Below are 19,640 nucleotides of genomic sequence, written 5' to 3'. Positions count from 1 at the left end.
CTCCGGTCGGTCCTCGAAGAAAGGGAAACTAAATCCCCATTCATAAAAGAGAAGGTGAGGGTATATTGCGCGGGAGGGTTAATAATTGACAATCTGCTGCTGCCTGCCCGCTGAGTTAAAAAGTTCCCATGGTAGACTCACGATACAGTGTATCGTGAGTCTTGCGTGGGAACTTTTTAACTCAGCGGGCAGGCAGCAGCAGATTGTCGTTCCCTTCAGTTTCACCCCACCTACACCCCTCTGCTTCCCGGCCATGTGTGTGACCCCTTCCCTCCCCTCTCCAGCTCCCCGCCCATTGCACCGGCGCGGGGGCTTTGCACTGTCTTCACGTCGGCGATGCCAGCAGGTCAGTGCCAGTCACCGGAGACGTCAGGGCCAACGGGACACCGACCCCCAGGCCCACTGCAAGCACGGAGATCCCAGAGACCCACAGCCAGCAGCAGCCCAGCCCCGTTCCAACTCCAGAGGAACACGCTCCCCTTAGGGACAGAAGCTGATGGTGTGCAAGGTACGTCTTGTTCTTGGGGTTGCGGATGAGGGGGCGCAGCTCGGGCTGTGACGTCTCCGGCCACCCCCCTGTACAGGAGCTGAGACTGGGAACTGTACCGCCCTTGCAGGTGAGCAGGAGAGTGGGGTTGTTTGCAGTTGCAGAGGGAGGGGGCAAGGGCGGTACAGTTCCCAGTCTCAGCTCCTGTCCAGGGGGGGTGGCCGGAGACGTCAGGACCAACGGGACACCGACTGCAAGCACGGAGATCCCAGAGACTCACAGCCAGCAGCAACTCTAGCCCAGCCCCGCTCCAACTCCAGAGGAACCCGGGTTGCGGATGAGGGGGCGCAGCTCGGGCTGTGGGCGAACTGCCACTTGTCGCTGTAGCGGCCCATCGGGGAGCGGGTTCCTGTTGGTCCTGATGTGTCCGGCCACCCCCTTGGACAGGAGCTGAGAGACGTCAGGACCACCAGAAGCCGCTCCCCGATGGGCCGCTACGGCGACAAGTGGCAGTTCGCCCACAGCCCGAGCTGCGCCCCCTCATCGGTACACCGACCCCCAAGCCCACTGCAAGCACGGAGATCCCAGATCAGCAACTCCAGCCCAGCCCCGCTCCAACTCCAGAGGAACACGCTCCCCGTAGGGGCAGAAGCTGATGGTGTGCAAGGTACGTCTTGTTCTTGGGGTGGCGCAGCTCGGGCTGTGGGCGAACTGCCACTTGTCGCCGTAGCGGCCCATCGGGGAGCGGATTCCTCTGGAGTTGGAGGGACAGGGAGACACAGCGGCTTTTGAGAATGGTGGGCAATCACTTCCAAAGTTCTGCCCACACAGTCAGTACACCTCTCCTACACTTGTCTCCCGCACTAAGATCATCTCGCAGAGAATGATCCCAGCCTAACCCTCCCTATTCTCTCCTATTCTGCAAGAAAAAACTACATTGAAGACTCAAACTCGCGATCGAGTAACTGCCGGGATCGAGGCGCAAACTCGCGACCTTGCGGATATGAGCCGAGCACTCTACCACTGAGCCAGCCGTTAAAATCTACGCTAAAAATCTTCCATTCCGAAAGCCGAAAAATTCAGAATTACGAAACGTGTCTGGTCCCAAGGCTTTCGGATAAAAGGTTGTGCACCTGTAATAACAATGCAGATTATTATTACAACTGTAGCAGCTAATTTTCTGAAACCCCTGATTGTTGCATTTAACTGACATCCTAGAGCATTTATATTGCACGCTTTAACAAAGGACAAAGAAGCATTTATTTTGTCCTATTGGGGCGACTGGGGTATTCTTTTCAGTATAAACCAGCATCTGCAGTTCCTTTCTACACAAAATGTCTTGTGTTTCGATTCTATTTGTTTTAAATTGCAGGTGTTCAAACTTAGGGCAGACCAGCCTCAAATGACTAATAGATTAAAACTGTGGACAATGTAAAGCTCAGAAACTTACAATAAATTGTTCAGATTGTTCACAAAGCTGAAGATGCCTTTAATCTAATATATTAAACAAATTCTTAGGCACAAAAGTCATTAGTTTACCCTGTAGTGAAAAAATGGTCTTGAGCTTTCCTGGATTTTTTTCATGTACAATTAGCCACCATATCAAAAGACGTACATGATTAAGTTAATGAAATTACGATGCCCGTAACTACATTTTATTTATGATATTGCAGTTGAACCCCAACAGTAAAATGTAATTAATGCAGCATACTTTGGCCGACCAGAATATTGGCTGTCACTCCAAAATATCTTACTGACTTTCATATACAAAAGATGTTACAGATAGAAAGATACATTGGATACCCAAAAAACTTTAAAGGAAGTGTGGAATCGTGGCCTATCGATTGGAATGGGAATATAGCTGGTGAGCTAGATGGCAAACTAATCAGGATTTCCAGATAGTCAGATTATTAGATTTTACTCCATGCTTATGCACAAACTTAAACATCAACCCATTCAAGGTGAGCACTTAACAACTCAGTTAACCCTGTGAACATTACAAGTAGTAACATTAGGCAGATAGGACATTGGTGAGGTCACATTTGGGGGACTGTGGACAGATGTAGTCGCCCTACTATGGGATGGATGTCATTATATTAGAAAGGTGCAAAAATGATTCGAGGATGTTACTGGAACTGGAGGGTTTCAGTTATAAAATCATGAGGGGCATAGATAAGGTGAATAGCCACAGTATTTTCCTCAGAGTATGGGAGCCTAAAACTAGAGGTGACATAGATTTAAGGTGAGAGGGGAAAGATTTAAAAGCGCACAATTTTCACAGTGGGTGCTATGTATATGTAACAAGCTGCCAGTTGAAATGGTACAGATGGGTACAATTGTGTCATTTAAAAGACACTTGGAGTGGTTTGAAGGCTTTTGAGTCAGGTACAGGCAAGTGGGATAGCTCGGTTAGACTGGTCGGCATAGACATATTGGGAGTGAAAGTTCGGTTTCCACACTGTACAATTGACCATTCGTATAAATTTAAGGACGTTATTTTGTTATATTGCATATTATATGCAAATTAACTAGCATGTTAAACAATGAAGCAACCAAAGTTTACATATGCTATCACCTTCTTTCCATCTTTTTGCACCTGCTCCTCACAGTCATAATCATGAAGGTTTTCAGAAGGAACAAGTTGTCGATTCTATAATTAAAAGTGAAAGACATTGAGAAATAAAGCAACGATCTGAATTACATGATGAAATGTGAAATCTAATTGTGGCCCACAGATCTCAAAAAGCTTCATTGAAGGAATTATCATTAAATGGAATAAAGTGTGTTCTCAAAAAAGTAACTTGCAATATGAAAATCTATTAACTATCACATCACCAATTAGATAGGATGTAGGGAACAGACATCCAAAGACATTATCTGCTCGGTTCCTTAAAGGGCCTTCTCACGGTGCGACCTGACGCGAGACTTAACAAGAGTTTAACATCGTGGGAACCTCCTGCGATAACAGTACGGCATTCGTGGACCACCGAGGACCTCCGTGGCGCTAACGGCAGGTAGTCGTGTAACTTTGTAAGGTCGGGAGAAAATTGAAACATTTTTGAATTTCTCCAAGAGTGACTTGAGCACTTTTTGGTGAGCGTTGCAACATTGTATGAACGCAGATGCCAGTGCGATATCCGTGCGATATCCGTAATGACTCTTGCGGGTACCGTGGGAACTCCTGCGAACAGTAAACCCGGATAGAGGGGACATAAGGTGAGTAAAAAAGGTGGTCTCAATATCGCCAATGGACCATGTGTCCATCGAGGACGTCCCACCTAATTGTCATTGTTTGAGAATCTTTTTCACAGTAAGACTTGCAGAGATGCCTCTCAGAAAAGCGCAAAGAAAGAGGCCAAAGAAAGACAGAAAGTTTTTAGCCATGCAGGTAAATGAGGAGGAGACTCAGCAAGAGAGACAGGTGGAGAGGCAAGAGGAGATGCCAGAGATACCACTGCCTGTGGGCTCCTTGGAGCAGGGAGAGGGTGATCAAGGTGGATTTGAGATTGCCTCCCCAGTAGCTGTTGCCTCCCCAATAGCCTCAGCAGACAATAACATAAAGGGAAGATGGCAGAAGGTAAGGCCATATAACTTCAACAGGGAACAAGAGGGGGAACTGGTGGAGTGGTACCAATGCAATGAGATTCTCTATAACACGCAGTAGTGTTCCTGTGGTCGGCTACCCATCAATATAACTGTCCTGCCACGGCACACTCCCCAATTGTGAATTGTAGTAAGCGCAGAGATGGTCTCTTTGCTCTTTCACACTGGATGTGCCCGAGTTACCTTTCAAACGCTGCAGTGAGACCATTTTCAACTTGTTCGCACCACTTCTCCAAGCACCTAGTGTTACTTCCCCTGTGTCACTGTCCACTATGTCACCGTCCTGGATGGATGTTGCTGATCCAGCAGCTGCACCTCTCATTCGGATCAGGTTGTGCAGAACACATGCTGCATATATTATACTCTCCACATCTTTGGGCCTCTGCTCCATTGTCTTGAGCAAGCATCTAAATCTGTTTGCCAAGATGCCAAAATAATTTTCTACTAGCCTGTAATTGAAGATCCTCTGTTCCCTAGTTAGATTCCTCTGTGGATATGGCTTCATAATCCAGGGCCGTAGTGCAAAGGCTTCATCAGCAACCATCGCATATGGGATGTCCGGGCTGTCTTCTCCTGACAGAGGTTCTGGATCAGGCATGCCTGCTGTTCCACCTTCCATTTTCTTTCCAAGCCAGGTTTCTTTCCAAATCCGGCCATCAACAACACTTCCAGGTGTGCCCACATCCACATACAGGAAAGTTGTAGTTATAATCAACCACCGCCATGAGTACAATTGAGTGGAATTTCGGGTGGTTTACGAATTGCCACATGCTTGCCATCCAAAGCCCCACATGTGTGAGCAAAGTTCCACCTGTTTTCAAACCCCAGTGCAACTCTCTTCCACGCATCTGGTGTACTGGGGCATTCCATCACTTCAGCTGAATAAAATTGGATGATCGCCTCACAGGTTTCTCGGACAATACCACAGATGCTGTTGGTGGCGACAAGAAAGTTGTAAGATAGACTTTTATAAGAATTGCCTGAGGCCAAGTAGCGGAGGGTGATTGCTATGCGCAACCCTGGTTCCAGTGCCTTTCTCATTGCAGTGTCAGTCTTCTTCAGCGTCCCAAATTATTCTTTAACTCATTAAAGAGCTCGGGTGAAATTCTGACAAAGTTTTTGAATGCACTTTTATCCTCTTCGCACAGCACATTAAGCAGTTGCTCATATTGTCCAAATTGAGGTCTCCGTTGAAACATGGGCTTAACCCAGTGAGACTTCCTCTTAATTCTCTTTATAATTAATCTCACCCTTCTGCCTTCACGCAAGCGTTTTCGATGCACATGTAGCGCTAATGCATACAGCGCGTCAATGAAAATAACAACCAGCCTGTACTCGAACCAACTTTGTATAGGCATGTCTGCAAATGAGCCAATTCTACGAACGGAGGATATTTATATAGTGTGTGAAAAAAAGTGACATCATTTGTGCCACGTGATTAACTACACTACAGTCCACGATGTTCATTCACGATTAACGGGAAAGATCGGGAGACGGACAAGTCACTCGCACAAATGACAGAATTGCCGAGTACCGTGGGAACTCTTTATCTACCCCCCGTTATATCGTGCGGAACTCGTGCTGGACCACGACCACTTCACTCTGGTGACATCTTGCGTCAGGTCGCACCGTGAGAACCGGCCATGAGTCTAATACGAGAGTAAATAGAGCAACATCATGAGCAACAGGTTTAGACACAAAATGCTGGAATAACTCAGCGGGCCAGGCAGCATCTCATGGTCTGGTTTAATAGGAATACCTAATAATTAATTGTATTTCTTGTTGTTGTATTTAACGTGCCTGTAAAGGCGCAGCAAATAAGAATGGTATTGTTCCGGTTCATTTCTAGTGCCTTTGACAAATAATAACAAATCTTGAATCTCTTAAATCTTTATTTCATAATAAAAGCTATATACACAAGCTTTGACCAGGGAAAAATAAGCAATAACTTTTACAATTTAATTTTAGTTCAAAGTTAAGTACTTTTCTATCAAACACCAACATCCTGCATTCTTGTGCAAATCAAGTATACACTGGGATATAGCAATTCGCCATTTACATGTCGCATTTTACTCATTATCATCACATTGTTATGTCTTTAGTAGATTATGTGTCCACCACAGGTCTTTACCAAGTCTTTACATGATTTGGCATGGAATCGACCAGATTCTGACAATTTCCAAGGATTTTTACATCTCGATACAACAGGTAAATTATGGCCTTAATGAGCTTCTGTCTCGTGGTACAGTCCTTTCTTTTGTAGTCACTACTTGATAATTGATCACAAATTCTCAATCGGATTCAGGCCAGACGAGTTACTAGGCCTGTCCGAGACATGCATACCCTTCTGCTGGATAAATTGGGTCACCATCTTTGATATGTGGCACGCTGCAAGGTCTTGCTGCAATATCCCAGATCAATTTGGAAAAGTCTTAGTCATCTCCAGCACCATCTTTCTCTGCAATACATCAATATATTGCGGCAATCTCATCATTCTGTCAACTGGATGCAGCAGACCTGCGCAGAAGTAGCCAAAACAATCCCAGAACATAATCTTTTCAGGATGTTTGATGAATTGGTCGATACGGCATTTTCTCATCGGCTCTCCAACTAATATCTGAATATGTTGGCCACGTAGCCCTGAATCAGGAAATGGATTTTGTCACAGAGCAATACCTCTCTCCAGTCATCACATGACCAATCTTTATATTTGAAGGCTCACTGGTATTGTTGTTTCTTCATTACAGCAGTTAGAAGTTGATTTTTCACAAATCTTCTGGCTATACAATTGCAATGAGGCGCAGGATGCTTAAGCTTATTGAGACTCCTGCTGCATCCAAAACTTTCTTCGGGGCATCGCTTCTCTTTCTCAGATCTTTCTTACTTTCCCCGAGTCAGCAAAGCTTCATTTCTTGGCATCGTCTTCCTTTTGTGGCCACACCAGCCCGTCCTCTTGGGCGATAGCGATCCAGTTTCATAGTCTTGTTTGACAATCTTGGAAGCTTGGCCCACCCTTACCAACTTTATGATCTCTCATTGTGACTGAGCTAAGTTGATGCAAGGTTATAATCTTTGTTCACCTCCTTGGAATGATATGTAGTCTTGACTAGTTCTCAAATAAAACTGGATGGTGCAATACTGGTGCAAGGTTGTTATTTTGCCTTTAATTTATTTTGAACATTAACAGTTTTAAATACAAGAACAAATGGAGGACATAGAAACTCATCTTATGAAAAAATATCAAAATGTCCATTATTCAACTAATTTGCACAAGGCTGTAAGTTAGCACAAATTCAGAATGGTGAACGGGATTCCACACAGAGTTCAACAATGGAGCTCTATCTGGCTGAGGTTCCCGTATATTTATGCTCAGAAAGTTTATGCCAGGTTAAAAATACAGGTTCATGTCCACATTTATTTAAAATGAGGACTTGGGTCTGCATTTAGAATTGTATTGTTTTGCTAAGCAAAGCAGGAGTTATTTTTAAATAATTTCAATTTAACAGTGAATTCAATTTATCTTTGAGTATTTTTAGCTGCTTTTCATTTTCCTAATGTCAATTAATTGTATTTTATCAATGCCATGTATCAAAGGTTTGAACTCCCTTGCACTTCTGGAAACTTCCTGCCACTCACTTCACACACAACTGGAATACAGGATAGTCTCGCAAGGTAGTCCCTACATACATGGATATGACATGGATGAGCATGCTCACTATTCCATGCAGCGGACACAGAACAATATGATTAAGTTCATGGAAAAATAGTCAGCATATTATAATACTAATTGGGTACAAATAGTAAAATCTCCCTTTTTAGATACTTGTTGGAACAGTATGCTTGGCCAATAGGTTGAGCTCAAAACTTCAAAATTAGATCAGTGCAAGGAAGACAAAGCTAGCAGGAATTTTATATTTTAAACCATGACTAGCAGCCAATCATCAGCTTTATGGTAAATGAATTAAGGAAAGCATTGTGGAATACCAGTTAACTTTCACTTGGTACACAAAACTACAGTTAATATTGTGATATAAAATAAGCAAAAATAAAACATAAAAAACTTACTTTGGGGTGTTTTGCTTTCTTTTTCACTGCTGCTCGTATGGCATCCAATGAAAACTCCTCTTCCTCTCCATTGAGGTTATTCTCATCGTCCATTTCAGTCTCAAACAGGTCACTGTTGTTGAGCAGACAGCCACTGTCATCCGCAGTCTTCAATTCTGTTGGCACTTCCTAAATACAGTTGAAATGGTTCAGATATCTTAACGTGATTAATTATTCAAACATAGAAGCTAAAACTTCCCAATTTTTTTTTAATTGGGAAATGCAAATTTTTGTTGCCTTAAAACAGTGCTGAGAATCCATTTTTCTTTCAACACACCTGTTTTTTTTGTTTCTTTTTTCTTTTCAACTTCTCAACCATTTCCAATTGTTTCTTCTTTTTGTCTCGTGATCTCTGAGATTTGTTCTTTGGATTTACTTGCCCTTCCCGATGCAAAGAATTTTTAGTCATTTGTTGACTAGCTGAAGAATCATCCAGACTAGAAGTTCTATGTTGTAGGTCTCCTGTGGATACTTCCTCATCTTCATCACTAACAGAACTGGATTTTACTAGTCTAGCTTGGCATTCATTGTCAACATCAGAATCACTCTCACCACTATTCTTTATCACTCTCTGAACACGATGGAATTTCTTTTTCTTGTTTTTATCATTGGTATTTAAGCTTTGCTCCTCATTATCAGTCGCACTATCCAACTTGGTGCTCCCAATTTCTTTTACGTTGCTTGAATCCTCATCACTATCACTATCTCGTAGAGTTTTTCTCTTCACTTTTTTGCAGACAAAAATTTCTTCATCTGAATCTGGAAAGAAACAAAGTGTTAAGTTCTTCTGAAGAAGGGTTTCGACCCGAAACGTCACCTATTCCTTCGCTCCATAGATGCTGCCTCACCCACTGAGTTTCTCCAACTTTTTTATCTACCTTCGATTCTTTTCCAGCATCTGCAGTTCCTTCTTAAACAGTTCTTCTGACAATATTAGTTACATTGTCTTCTCTCAATGTAACAATTAACTTTGTTATCACCAAAGATACTAGAGGATCTTTGGTTATTACTGTTTTTATTCAATTAATTTAAAAAATAATATTTAGTATTTAAATCCTTGCTTTATCTGCCATTAAATTGATTATATAGTTCAGAAAAGCAGTATCTTAGCATGAATATGGAATTGGAACTGAAATATATTTTGTGTTGATTTAATAAGCACTTCGATGTACAACCAATTGACAATTTGATAGAGAAAAAAAATGCTGTATTGAAACTGTATATACATTTGAAGGGTCAGAAGCAAGACTATCCGCCATGGAGCAGGTAGCACATAATATCATGGTACCCTTGGCGGGGGACTCCCCCGGACCTGACCATGCAATATGGATTAAGCTCAAAAATAAAAAAGATGCGATCACTCTAATGGGATTGTGCTTTTAGCCTCCCAATACCCAGCAGGGTAGCAGAACTTTCTATTGGAAAGCTCACTGTTTTGCGGAATGACTGCTAGGTGGTTAGAGCCGAATCAATATGACAAGGGTTATCTGTAATGTGTGCAGTTTTAGTTGCTACAATACAGGAAGGATGAGGAGGCTTTTGAGCGGATGCAAAAGAGGTTTAGCAGAATGCTGCCTGGATTGGGAGGTGCCGTGGTAGTCTGGCGCACTGACCTCCACTGGGCTGAGGCCAGGCGACAAATCTCAGACACCTCCTCCTACTTATCCTTCGACCAGGATCCCACAGAGCAGCACTTGGCCTTAATCTCAAACACCATTACTGATTTAATCACTTCTCGCTGTCTGCTTTCCACAGCCTCCAACCTTATCGTTTCCCAGCCCCGCACAGCCCGTTTTTACCTTCTCCCCAAAATCCACAAACACAACTTTCCTGGCAGGCCCATTGTTTCTGCCTGCTCCTGTCCCACAGAAATGATTTCCATGTACTTCGACTCTATCCTTTCCCCCCCTCAACTCCATCCTGTCCAATCTCTCTCAACCTATGTCCAAGATGCCTCGCATGCCTTTCGTCTCTTTAATGACTTGCGCTTTCCGAGCCCCCACCCCCTCATCTTTACTATGGACATAGATAAATATTGGATACAATTTTCCGCTCTTCTTTGGATCATAAAAGCCTTATTTTTTAAACCAAGGTACGTTAAAAAAACATATCATAGGCTTTTCTAAATTCCGCATAAATTACTAAATGAGTGACCGTTCAAACTGCTATTACCACTTCAAAAAATTCAGATTTGACTATCCATGATTAATCTGTGCCTTTCTAAATAAGGTTCAGCCCGACCCCGAGAAAAGATTCCAATAATTTCCCAACACCAATATTAAAATCATTAGCTTTCAATTACTTGGTTTATACCACTTTCTACAGGAACAACAGTACAACTTTGGAGTTCCTCCAAATATTGATCAAGCAGTTCTCCATGCCCATGGGACACCATACATAGAAGAACAAGTACAAAAGGAGGGAAGTTATTTTGAATGGTTTAAAAACACTGGATTGATTATGACTGGAGAACGTTACCAGATACTGGTCATTGCAATTTAAGATGCATATAAAAGGTCTAAAATAATCTGCAGAATCTATTTATTATGTTTCTTGGTTGCAATGAAAACCTAGAGTTCTCCTTTAAGCAACAGAACTTTGAGAAGTGATTTGATTGTAATGGGTTTATGGTATATGTTAAACAGAATGAAGCAGGTCCTGTTTTTGAATGGTTCAGGAATCAGGAGTCACAGATTCAAAAAGATGACCAAACAATATGGCAATGTTGGATGCACAAGGAAAAATTAAGTGATGATGATCTGGAACTCTGTACTTTCAAGGGTGACAGGCAAAGTCAATCAGGACTTTCAAATGGGAACCAGATAGCCATTTGATGGAAAGTAATTTGCTAGGTTATAAGAGCAAAATAATGGGACGGGCTGGATTAGCTTACATAGTCAATATGAGCATGATGAACGAAAGCCATCTAATGTACAGTAGAAGTTCTATAAAATACCAGTGTGAATTTCACTTGGATCATATCAATTTTAGATTGGTTGATTAAATTATTAGCATCATATCAAGGAATACAATAAAGGAACACAAACCTCCATTAAAGTGACTTAATCCTTTGTTAGAATGCATTCCATAACTTCCACCACTGTCAGTATTATTGGCATTTGTTGATTCTTCACTACCAGGGTTTAGCTGGAAAGGAAGATAAACACAGGATGACTATTTGAAACACGAGAAACAGCGGCTATTTTGATGACACATTATTGAATTGACAATAGGTGCAGGAGTAGGCCATTCGGCCCTCCGAGCCAGCACCGCCATTCACTGTAATCATGGCTGATCATACACAATCAGTGCCTGTTCCTGCCTTCTCGCCATATCCCCTGACTATCATTAACAGCTCTATCTAACTCTCTCTTGAAAGCATCCAGAGAATTGGCCTCCACTGCCTTCTGAGGCAGAGAATTCCAGATTCACAACTCTCTGGGTGAAAATGTTTTTCCTCATCTGCGCTTTAAATGGCCTACCCCTTATTCTTAAACTGTGCCCCTGGTTCTGGATTCCCCTAACATCGAGAACATGTTTCCTGCCTCTAGTGTGTCCAATCCCTTAATAATCTTGTATGTTTCAATAAGATCCCCTCTCAACCTTCTAAATTCCAGAGTATACAAGCCCAGCTGGTACAACCCATACAAACACATGACAGTCCCGCCATCCCGGGAATTAACCTTTTGAACCTACGCTGTACTCCCTCAATAGCAAGAATGTCCTTCCTCAAATTTGGAGACCAAAACTGCACACAACACTCCATGTGCGGTCTCCCTAGGGCCCTGTACAACTGGAGAATGACCTCTTTGTTCCTATACTCAACTCCTCTTGTTATGAAGGCCAACATGCCATTAGCTTTCTTCACTGCCTGCTGTACCTGCATGCTTACTTTCAGTATGATGGTGAAATGGATCAAAATGAAGGCTGTGGATACACAACAAACAATTCTTCATTTAGTGTTACATTTGCTATATTTTGGGCACTTTATATAGGCAAATAGAAGTAATCAATTTTACTATTGTAATTTCATAATTCAGTAACAAAAACGTAATGGATGGAAGCACGCACTAGTATGAGACTTTAATATGCAATATTTTTGTAACAGTACTGCACTTGAAGTTGCACACGTAGCAACAAAGTATTTATGTAATCGTTCATGGCTCATGGACATTGCTGGCAGCAGCAATGGTTTTGTACTCCTTGCCTAATTGCCCCCAGAACAGTCTGGATTTCCAGCCTTCTCATAGAGTACATAAGAAGCAACTGCATCGCTTTGCGAGTGTGTCGGCCATGCTACTCAGATTGAAATATTTCCTTCCTTTAAGGACATGTGAGACTATTATTTGTACTGATGTATTACTGTCACTGGTACCAAGACACAGTGAAAACCTTAGTTTGCAAGCGATCCAGTCAATTCAGGTAATACACAATTCAGGTAATACACAAGAACAATAGGTTGTGCAAAGTGAAAAGTACCAGAGTGCAAAATATAGTGTTACAGCACCATAGCATTATAATTGCAGAGGAAAAATCCAAGGTCTGCATTGAAGCAAGTTGGAAAATGAGGCTATACCCTAGCCAATGGGAGGACTGTTCAATAGGTTGGTAATGGCAGAGAAGCTGTTCCTGAACACGGTGATACACTATTATGAGTCCCATTACTGATACTAGACATTTTTATTCCAAATTTAACATCAATACGAGTAGCAGGCCTTGGGATACTAATCCAGTAATTTAATCACTCTGTAATGTACCCCGTATATATGGTTAAACTGCAACAGTTCCTTGTCTCCGTTCTAAATGGCTTACTCGTTATTCTTAAACTACAGCCCCTGGTTCTGGACTCCCCCAACATCGGGAACATGTTTCCTGCCTCTAGCGTGTCCAAACCCGTAACAATCTTATATGTTTCAATAAGATCCCCTTTCATCCTTCTAAACTCCAGAGTGTACAAGCCCAGCCGCTCCATTCTCTCAGCATACGACAGTCCCGCCATCCCGGGAATTAACCTTGTAAACCTACGCTGCACTCCCTCAATAGCAAGAATGTCCTTCCTCAAATTAGGGGACCAAAACTGCACACAATACTCCAGGTGAGGTCTCACTAGGGCTCTGTACAACTGCAGAAGGACCTCTTTGTTCCTATACGCGACTCCTCTTGTTATAAAGGCCAACATGCCATTCGCTTTCTTCACTGCCTGCTGTACCTGCATGCTTACTTTCATAGACTGATGAACAAGGGCCCCCAGATCCCATTGTACTTCCCCTTTTCCCAACTTGACACCATTTAGATAGTAATCTGCCTTCCTGTTTTTTATACCAAAGTGGATAACCTCACATTTATCCACATTAAACTTCATCTGCCATGCATCTGCCCACTCCCCCAACCTGTCCAATTCGCCCTGCATTCTCATAGCATCCACCTCACAGTTCACACTGCCACCCAGCTTTGTTATCTGCAAATGTGCTAATGTTCACACTGCCACCCAGCTTTGTGTCTCTTAAATTTGCTAATATGATCAATTGATCATATGATCAATTGAAGCTTAGCAGCGTCCACCGAAAGAATCAAAGAAAGTGATTTCAGAATCCCACTGAACCCATCACTCCCACACCCAATTTCCACTTCCAAACAGAGGTAAAAGTCCAACAAGAAATAAAATAGATCAGACTAAATCAACATCAAAAAATTGTAAATGCGCAAAATTGTGATAAAAACAGAATGTGCCAGAAACATTTAGCATCTCAGGCCACCAACAGAAAGAACAAAGTTAACTTTTTGGATCGAAAACACAAAGCCTGGCCACACTATTAGGCATGATACAAATATTCTCTGATATTATAAAAAGTGTATTTTTAGAATGAGATGCAAATGGAATCTATTGTTTTGATTGTAGGATTTTTTGACTCTTCAACACTGACACCGAAGTTTGACAACGATTAAACTCTACTCCTTTACTTGGACACTGGGCGAAAAACATAAAGTTTTAATATTATTCTTTCTCAAATCCCCACCCTCCTGAGTCTCGTCATTCAGACGTGAATATTGCGACCCAACAATGTCGTTCAAACTAGTTCGAATCCTCGTGGAATTTAACCCCACTCACCCACAAGAAAGCAGCAATAGTCTGTAAATCGCAACTATAACAGCTGTACTCAGATGTTCTGAAATAAAAACCTTACGTAAATTGGAATAGTCATTTATAGACACTGAATACCTCACTGACCGCGTTTTATCTTGAGCCGTTGCATGAAAATATATTTTACATTATTTTATTTAAAAGATAAATGTTCCCAAGATTGCTCTACAATAAACGTCAACTTATGTGGCGATGGTCCGAGAAGTTAAATACAGGATATAAAATGTGTGAATGTTGCACTCTGTTGAACCACACAAGGTCACTTACCCGCCAACCTTGTCACGGCTAACCTAACTACCAATCAAGCTGCCGCCAAAATGGAAAAAAACTATGAACAAAGATTAACGCTGCATCCATCTGAACTAGGGCAAAGATTTATGCTGCATCCACCTGAACCAGGCACTGGGTATAAAATAGGAACAGGCACAGTTAAATTGCAGCCGAAGTCACATTTAAATACAGGCAAAGGGACAGCCCGCGGCGGATGACAGGTCTGCAAAATGCCAGCAGCCACTTCACGGTTCCCTTAATTCTTGTTGCACCGTCGCGGAGGCGGCCGGCGGCAGGTTGCAGACCCTTTGTGGGAGATCAGTAGCTGCGGCCACAACGTTTGCCCCATCGCGGGATTCCTAGAGCGGCCCGCTGCCGCCGCCCGGCTCCATTTTGCTGGCTCCTTACCTCGCCGCGCGGCTCCTCCACAGACATTCCTGGAAAAGGCAGTTTGTTTGAGTAAAATGTTAAAACAAGCCCCGATTGCCGACGGCCTGGTATACTCGAGTCATTCAATGTAAAAGTAAAAGAGCGCCGCCGCTCCCCATCTCGATTTCGAATAGCGGGAAAAATGACACCAACACAAGCGATGATTCAAATCAGCTTCCCGCTCAGCCGCGATGCGCAGGCGCCTCGGCCCATTCGACCCGCCCCTCCGACCTGCGATTGGCTTTGACCAGCGGGGCCCCGCCTCTTGTCCTGCCATATATAGCAAGCGGGTGCAGAGTCCCGCCCCCTTCGCTCGGTGATTGGCTTACACCAACGTCCCCGCCTCCTTTCATACCATACATGGCAGGAGAGGGGAGGGAGTGGCCGCCGCCAACCCGGTCACGTGGCACCAACAGAAGCTCCGCCCTTTTCTAGGGTTACCTCCTTGTCATATCATGAGAGCTCTCACCATAATTTGGGTCATCGCTTCGGCACAACTTGCCCACATATCCCATCCCATACTAGTCTCACCTGACATCAGTCAGAGTAATGAGCATAGAAGTTGGGAGGTCATGTTAACATAGAAACATAGAAATTAGGTGCAGGAGTAGGCCATTCGGCCCTTCGAGCCTGCACCGCCATTCAATATGATCATGGCTGATCATCCAACTCAGTATCCCGTACCTGCCTTCTCTCCATACCCTCTGATCCCCTTAGCCACAAGGGTCACATCTAACTCCCTCTTAAATATAGCCAATGAACTGGCCTCGACTACCCTCTGTGGCAGGGAGTTCCAGAGATTCACCACTCTCTGTGTGAAAAAAAGTTCTTCTCATCTCGGTTTTAAAGGATTTCCCCCTTATCCTTAAGCTGTGACCCCTTGTCCTGGACTTCCCCAACATCGGGAGCATTCTTCCTGCATCTAGCCTGTCCAACCCCTTAAGAATTTTGTAAGTTTCTATAAGATCCCCTCTCAATCTCCTAAATTCTAGAGTATAAACCAAGTCTATCCAGTCTTTCTTCATAAGACAGTCCTGACATCCCAGGAATCAGTCTGGTGAACCTTCTCTGCACTCCCTCTATGGCAATAATGTCCTTCCTCAGATTTGGAGACCAAAACTGTACGCAATACTCCAGGTGTGGTCTCACCAAGACCCTGTACAACTGCAGTAGAACCTCCCTGCTCCTATACTCAAATCCTTTTGCTATGAAAGCTAACATACCATTCGCTTTCTTCACTGCCTGCTGCACCTGCATGCCCACTTTCAATGACTGGTGTACCATGACACCCAGGTCTCGCTGCATCTCCCCTTTTCCTAGTCGGCCACCATTTAGATAATAGTCTGCTTTCCTGTTTTTGCCTCCAAAATGGATAACCTCACATTTATCCACATTATACTGCATCTGCCAAACATTTGCCCACTCACCCAGCCTATCCAAGTCACCTTGCAGTCTCCTAGCATCCTCCTCACAGCTAACACTGCCCCCCAGCTTAGTGTCATCCGCAAACTTGGAGATATTGCCTTCAATTCCCTCATCCAGATCATTAATATATATTGTAAATAGCTGGGGTCCCAGCACTGAGCCTTGCGGTACCCCACTAGTCACTGCCTGCCATTGTGAAAAGGACCCGTTTATCTATGTTGCATTTGTATAAGACGTTGGTGAGGCCGCATTTAGAGTATTGTGTTCAGTTCTGGGCACCATGTTATAGGAGATATGTTAAGCTGGAAAGAGTACAGAGAAGCTTTACGGGGCTGTTTTCAGGACTAAAGGGTCTAACCTATAGGAAGAGGTTGAGTAGGCTGGGACTCTATTCCTTGGAGCGCAGTAGGTTGAGATGATTTTATAGAGGTGTAAACAATGAGAAGAATAGACCTGGTAGATGAACAGAGTCTCTTGCCCCGAGTAGGTGAATCGAGGACCAGAGGACATAGATTTAAGGTGAAGGGGAAAAGATTTAATTGGAATTTGAGGGGTAATATTTTCACACAAAGGGTGGTGGGTGTATGGAACAAGCTGCCAGAGGAGGTGGTTGAGGCAGGGACTATACCAACATTTGGAAATTATAGGCAAGTACATGGATAGGACAGGTTGGGAGGAATGTGGGACTAGTGTAGCTGGGACAACTAGCTGAGCTGCACCGTCAAACTCTCGCTTCTGTGGTCTGAAGTTCCTACTTGTTCAAAAGGACATGTATCACAATAGCAAAATAAAATGTAGTTTGTAAAACATTGGGCAGTGTTATCAAGGCGTGCCAATTAACTAGATTGTGGTAAATTGACCCCTGCAGAGAATCTTAGCATGGGGGCTGAAGAGGGCTTGGAGCTCGGGGCTGCACACAAGGCTGCAATTATGAGATGGAGAAAGAACTGGTATTTAGAGGGAGAGGGGTGATTGTGAACTGCGGGGAGGGGAAGAAATGTGCTATAATCACCACCTCAGTTCTACCTCTGATATGCTGAAGCTGGGGAATGTATGTCAGATCTGGCCAGAGCTGCCGTGGGTCGGCATGGCCGGAGCCCCCGCAGATTGGAGCCAGCAGAGCACATGGCTGACGGAGCAGGGTGGGCGGAGCCCGTAACCAAGATCGGAGCCCACGAGTCGACAAAGCCATGCGGCTGAGGTCTGGGTCGGCGCCACAGAGGCATCCGGGGAGGAATCAACAGGCAATAGGGGAGCGGCCTGCCGACCGACGGACCATGTGGAGTGAGGACGTCCCTGCCTTGGGACAGAACAAAGGAGGACCCAGCTTGGGGGGACTGCCGTGAGGTCGTAGGGGAACAATGGACAACCCAGTGTGGGAGGACTGTCGTGAGGGCGGAGGGGAGGGGGAGAACAAAGGTGGACCTATGTAACTTTGTCAGCCCCCTTATGTGGTGACTATTTGCATATCTTGGGTAAGCAAACAAAGAATTTCACTCGCTTGTCACATGACAATAAAGTATTCATTCAATCCTCAACTGTCTCATCCTGAACACAACTAAGACTAAAGAGATGGTGGTTAACTTTGGCAGGTCCAAGCTCCCCCTTCAGCCGGTCAACGCTGCAGGGGCTGACATGGACGTGGTGCAGACATATAAATACCTTGGCGTACACCTTGATAACAAACTGGACTGGTCTGTCAACTCTGACTCCCTCTACAAAAAAGGCCAGAGCAGACTCTTTTTCCTCAGAAGGCTCAAATCCTTCAATGTGTGTAATGAAATGCTGCACATGTTTTACAACACTGTGGTTGCAAGTGTTATTTTCTACGCTGTTGTCTGCTGGGGCAACAGCATTAGTGCAAAAAAACAACAAGAAGCTGGTCAAACTGGTTAAACGAGCTAGCTCAGTGCTGGAGGGGAGAGTAGACTCTGGGATGGATGTGCTTGAGAGGCGTATGAGGCACAAGGTGCAGGTCATCCTGAAAAACCCCGGGCATCCCCTCCATGTAATTCTGGAGAGTCAAAAGAGCACTCGGAACAACAACCGGCTCCTCTCCCTGCCCTGTAGAACGGAGCGGTTCAGGAGAACCTTCACCCCTGCAGCCATTAGATTTCAGGCTGTAGGGGGATGCATTTTGCAATTTTTAATTGTTAATTATTGGTCTTTTTAAGTATTTATTGCTCTCAGGTAGTGTCCACATTGTATTCTATGTATTTTCTGTCTGCGTTCGTTTTGAATCTGTGGGTTTGTTGGTTGGGAGCTTCTGGACATCTGAATTTCCCTGAGGGGATCAATAAAGTATTTATTATTATTATTATTATTATTATTATAGTTCCATGTCCATCTCTTGGGCTCTCAAAACAGAAATAGACCCAAAATGAAAAAAAAAAGTGTGGAATTTTGGACGTTAATGGAATTGAGCCACAATATGGGTGTCATGGTACACCAGTCATTGAAAGTAGGCATGCAGGTGCAGCAGGCAGTGAAGAAAGCGAATGGTATGTTAGCTTTCATAGCAAAAGGATTTGAGTATAGGAGCAGGAAGGTTCTACTGCAGTTGTACAGGGTCTTGGTGAGACCACACCTGGAGTATTGCGTACAGTTTTGGTCTCCAAATCTGAGGAAGGACATTATTGCCATAGAGGGAGTGCAGAGAAGGTTCACCAGACTGATTCCTGGGATGTCAGGAATGTCTTATGAAGAAAGACTGGATAGACTTGATTTATACTCTCTAGAATTTAGGAGATTGAGAGGGGATCTTATAGAAACTTACAAAATTCTTAAGGGGTTGGACAGGCTAGATGCAGGAAGATTGCTCCCGAAGTTGGGGAAGTCCAGGACAAGGGGTCACAGCTTAAGGATAAGGGGGAAATCCTTTAAAACCGAGATGAGAAGAAATTTTTTCACACAGAGAGTGGTGAATCTCTGGAACTCTCTGCCACAGAGGGTAGTCGAGGCCAGTTCATTGGCTATATTTAAGAGGGAGTTAGATGTGGCCCTTGTGGCTAAGGGGATCAGAGGGTATGGAGAGAAGGCAGGTACGGGATACTGAGTTGGATGATCAGCCATGATCATATTGAATGGCAGTGCAGGCTCGAAGGGCCGAATGGCCTACTCCTGCACCTAATTTCTATGTTTCTATATCACTCCATGTCAAAAGCTCTTGTTTAACTAGAA

General features: G+C 43.8%; 1 protein-coding gene across 2 annotated transcripts in view; it reads right to left on the bottom strand.

Moving 5' to 3' along the window:
- clspn (claspin) overlaps positions 1-15,206 on the bottom strand; it is a 39,770-nt gene extending 24,564 nt beyond the window's left edge. For both annotated transcript variants that reach the window (XM_033045206.1, XM_033045207.1), the window contains exons 1-5: positions 15,015-15,206; positions 11,242-11,341; positions 8,472-8,953; positions 8,156-8,323; positions 3,063-3,137 (exon numbers count right to left, since the gene is read on the bottom strand). In XM_033045206.1, the coding sequence (XP_032901097.1) occupies positions 3,063-3,137; positions 8,156-8,323; positions 8,472-8,953; positions 11,242-11,341; positions 15,015-15,041 (852 nt within the window). In that variant the 5' untranslated portion in view covers positions 15,042-15,206. The remainder of the gene's footprint in view (positions 1-3,062; positions 3,138-8,155; positions 8,324-8,471; positions 8,954-11,241; positions 11,342-15,014) is intronic.
- Between the last annotated feature and the right edge of the window lie 4,434 nt (positions 15,207-19,640).

The sequence above is a fragment of the Amblyraja radiata genome, chromosome 27, assembly GCF_010909765.2.
Source record: "Amblyraja radiata isolate CabotCenter1 chromosome 27, sAmbRad1.1.pri, whole genome shotgun sequence".
Taxonomy (NCBI): domain Eukaryota; kingdom Metazoa; phylum Chordata; class Chondrichthyes; order Rajiformes; family Rajidae; genus Amblyraja; species Amblyraja radiata.
Note: the sequence above shows the minus strand (reverse complement) of the source record. Positions and strands in the feature narration are given on the sequence as shown.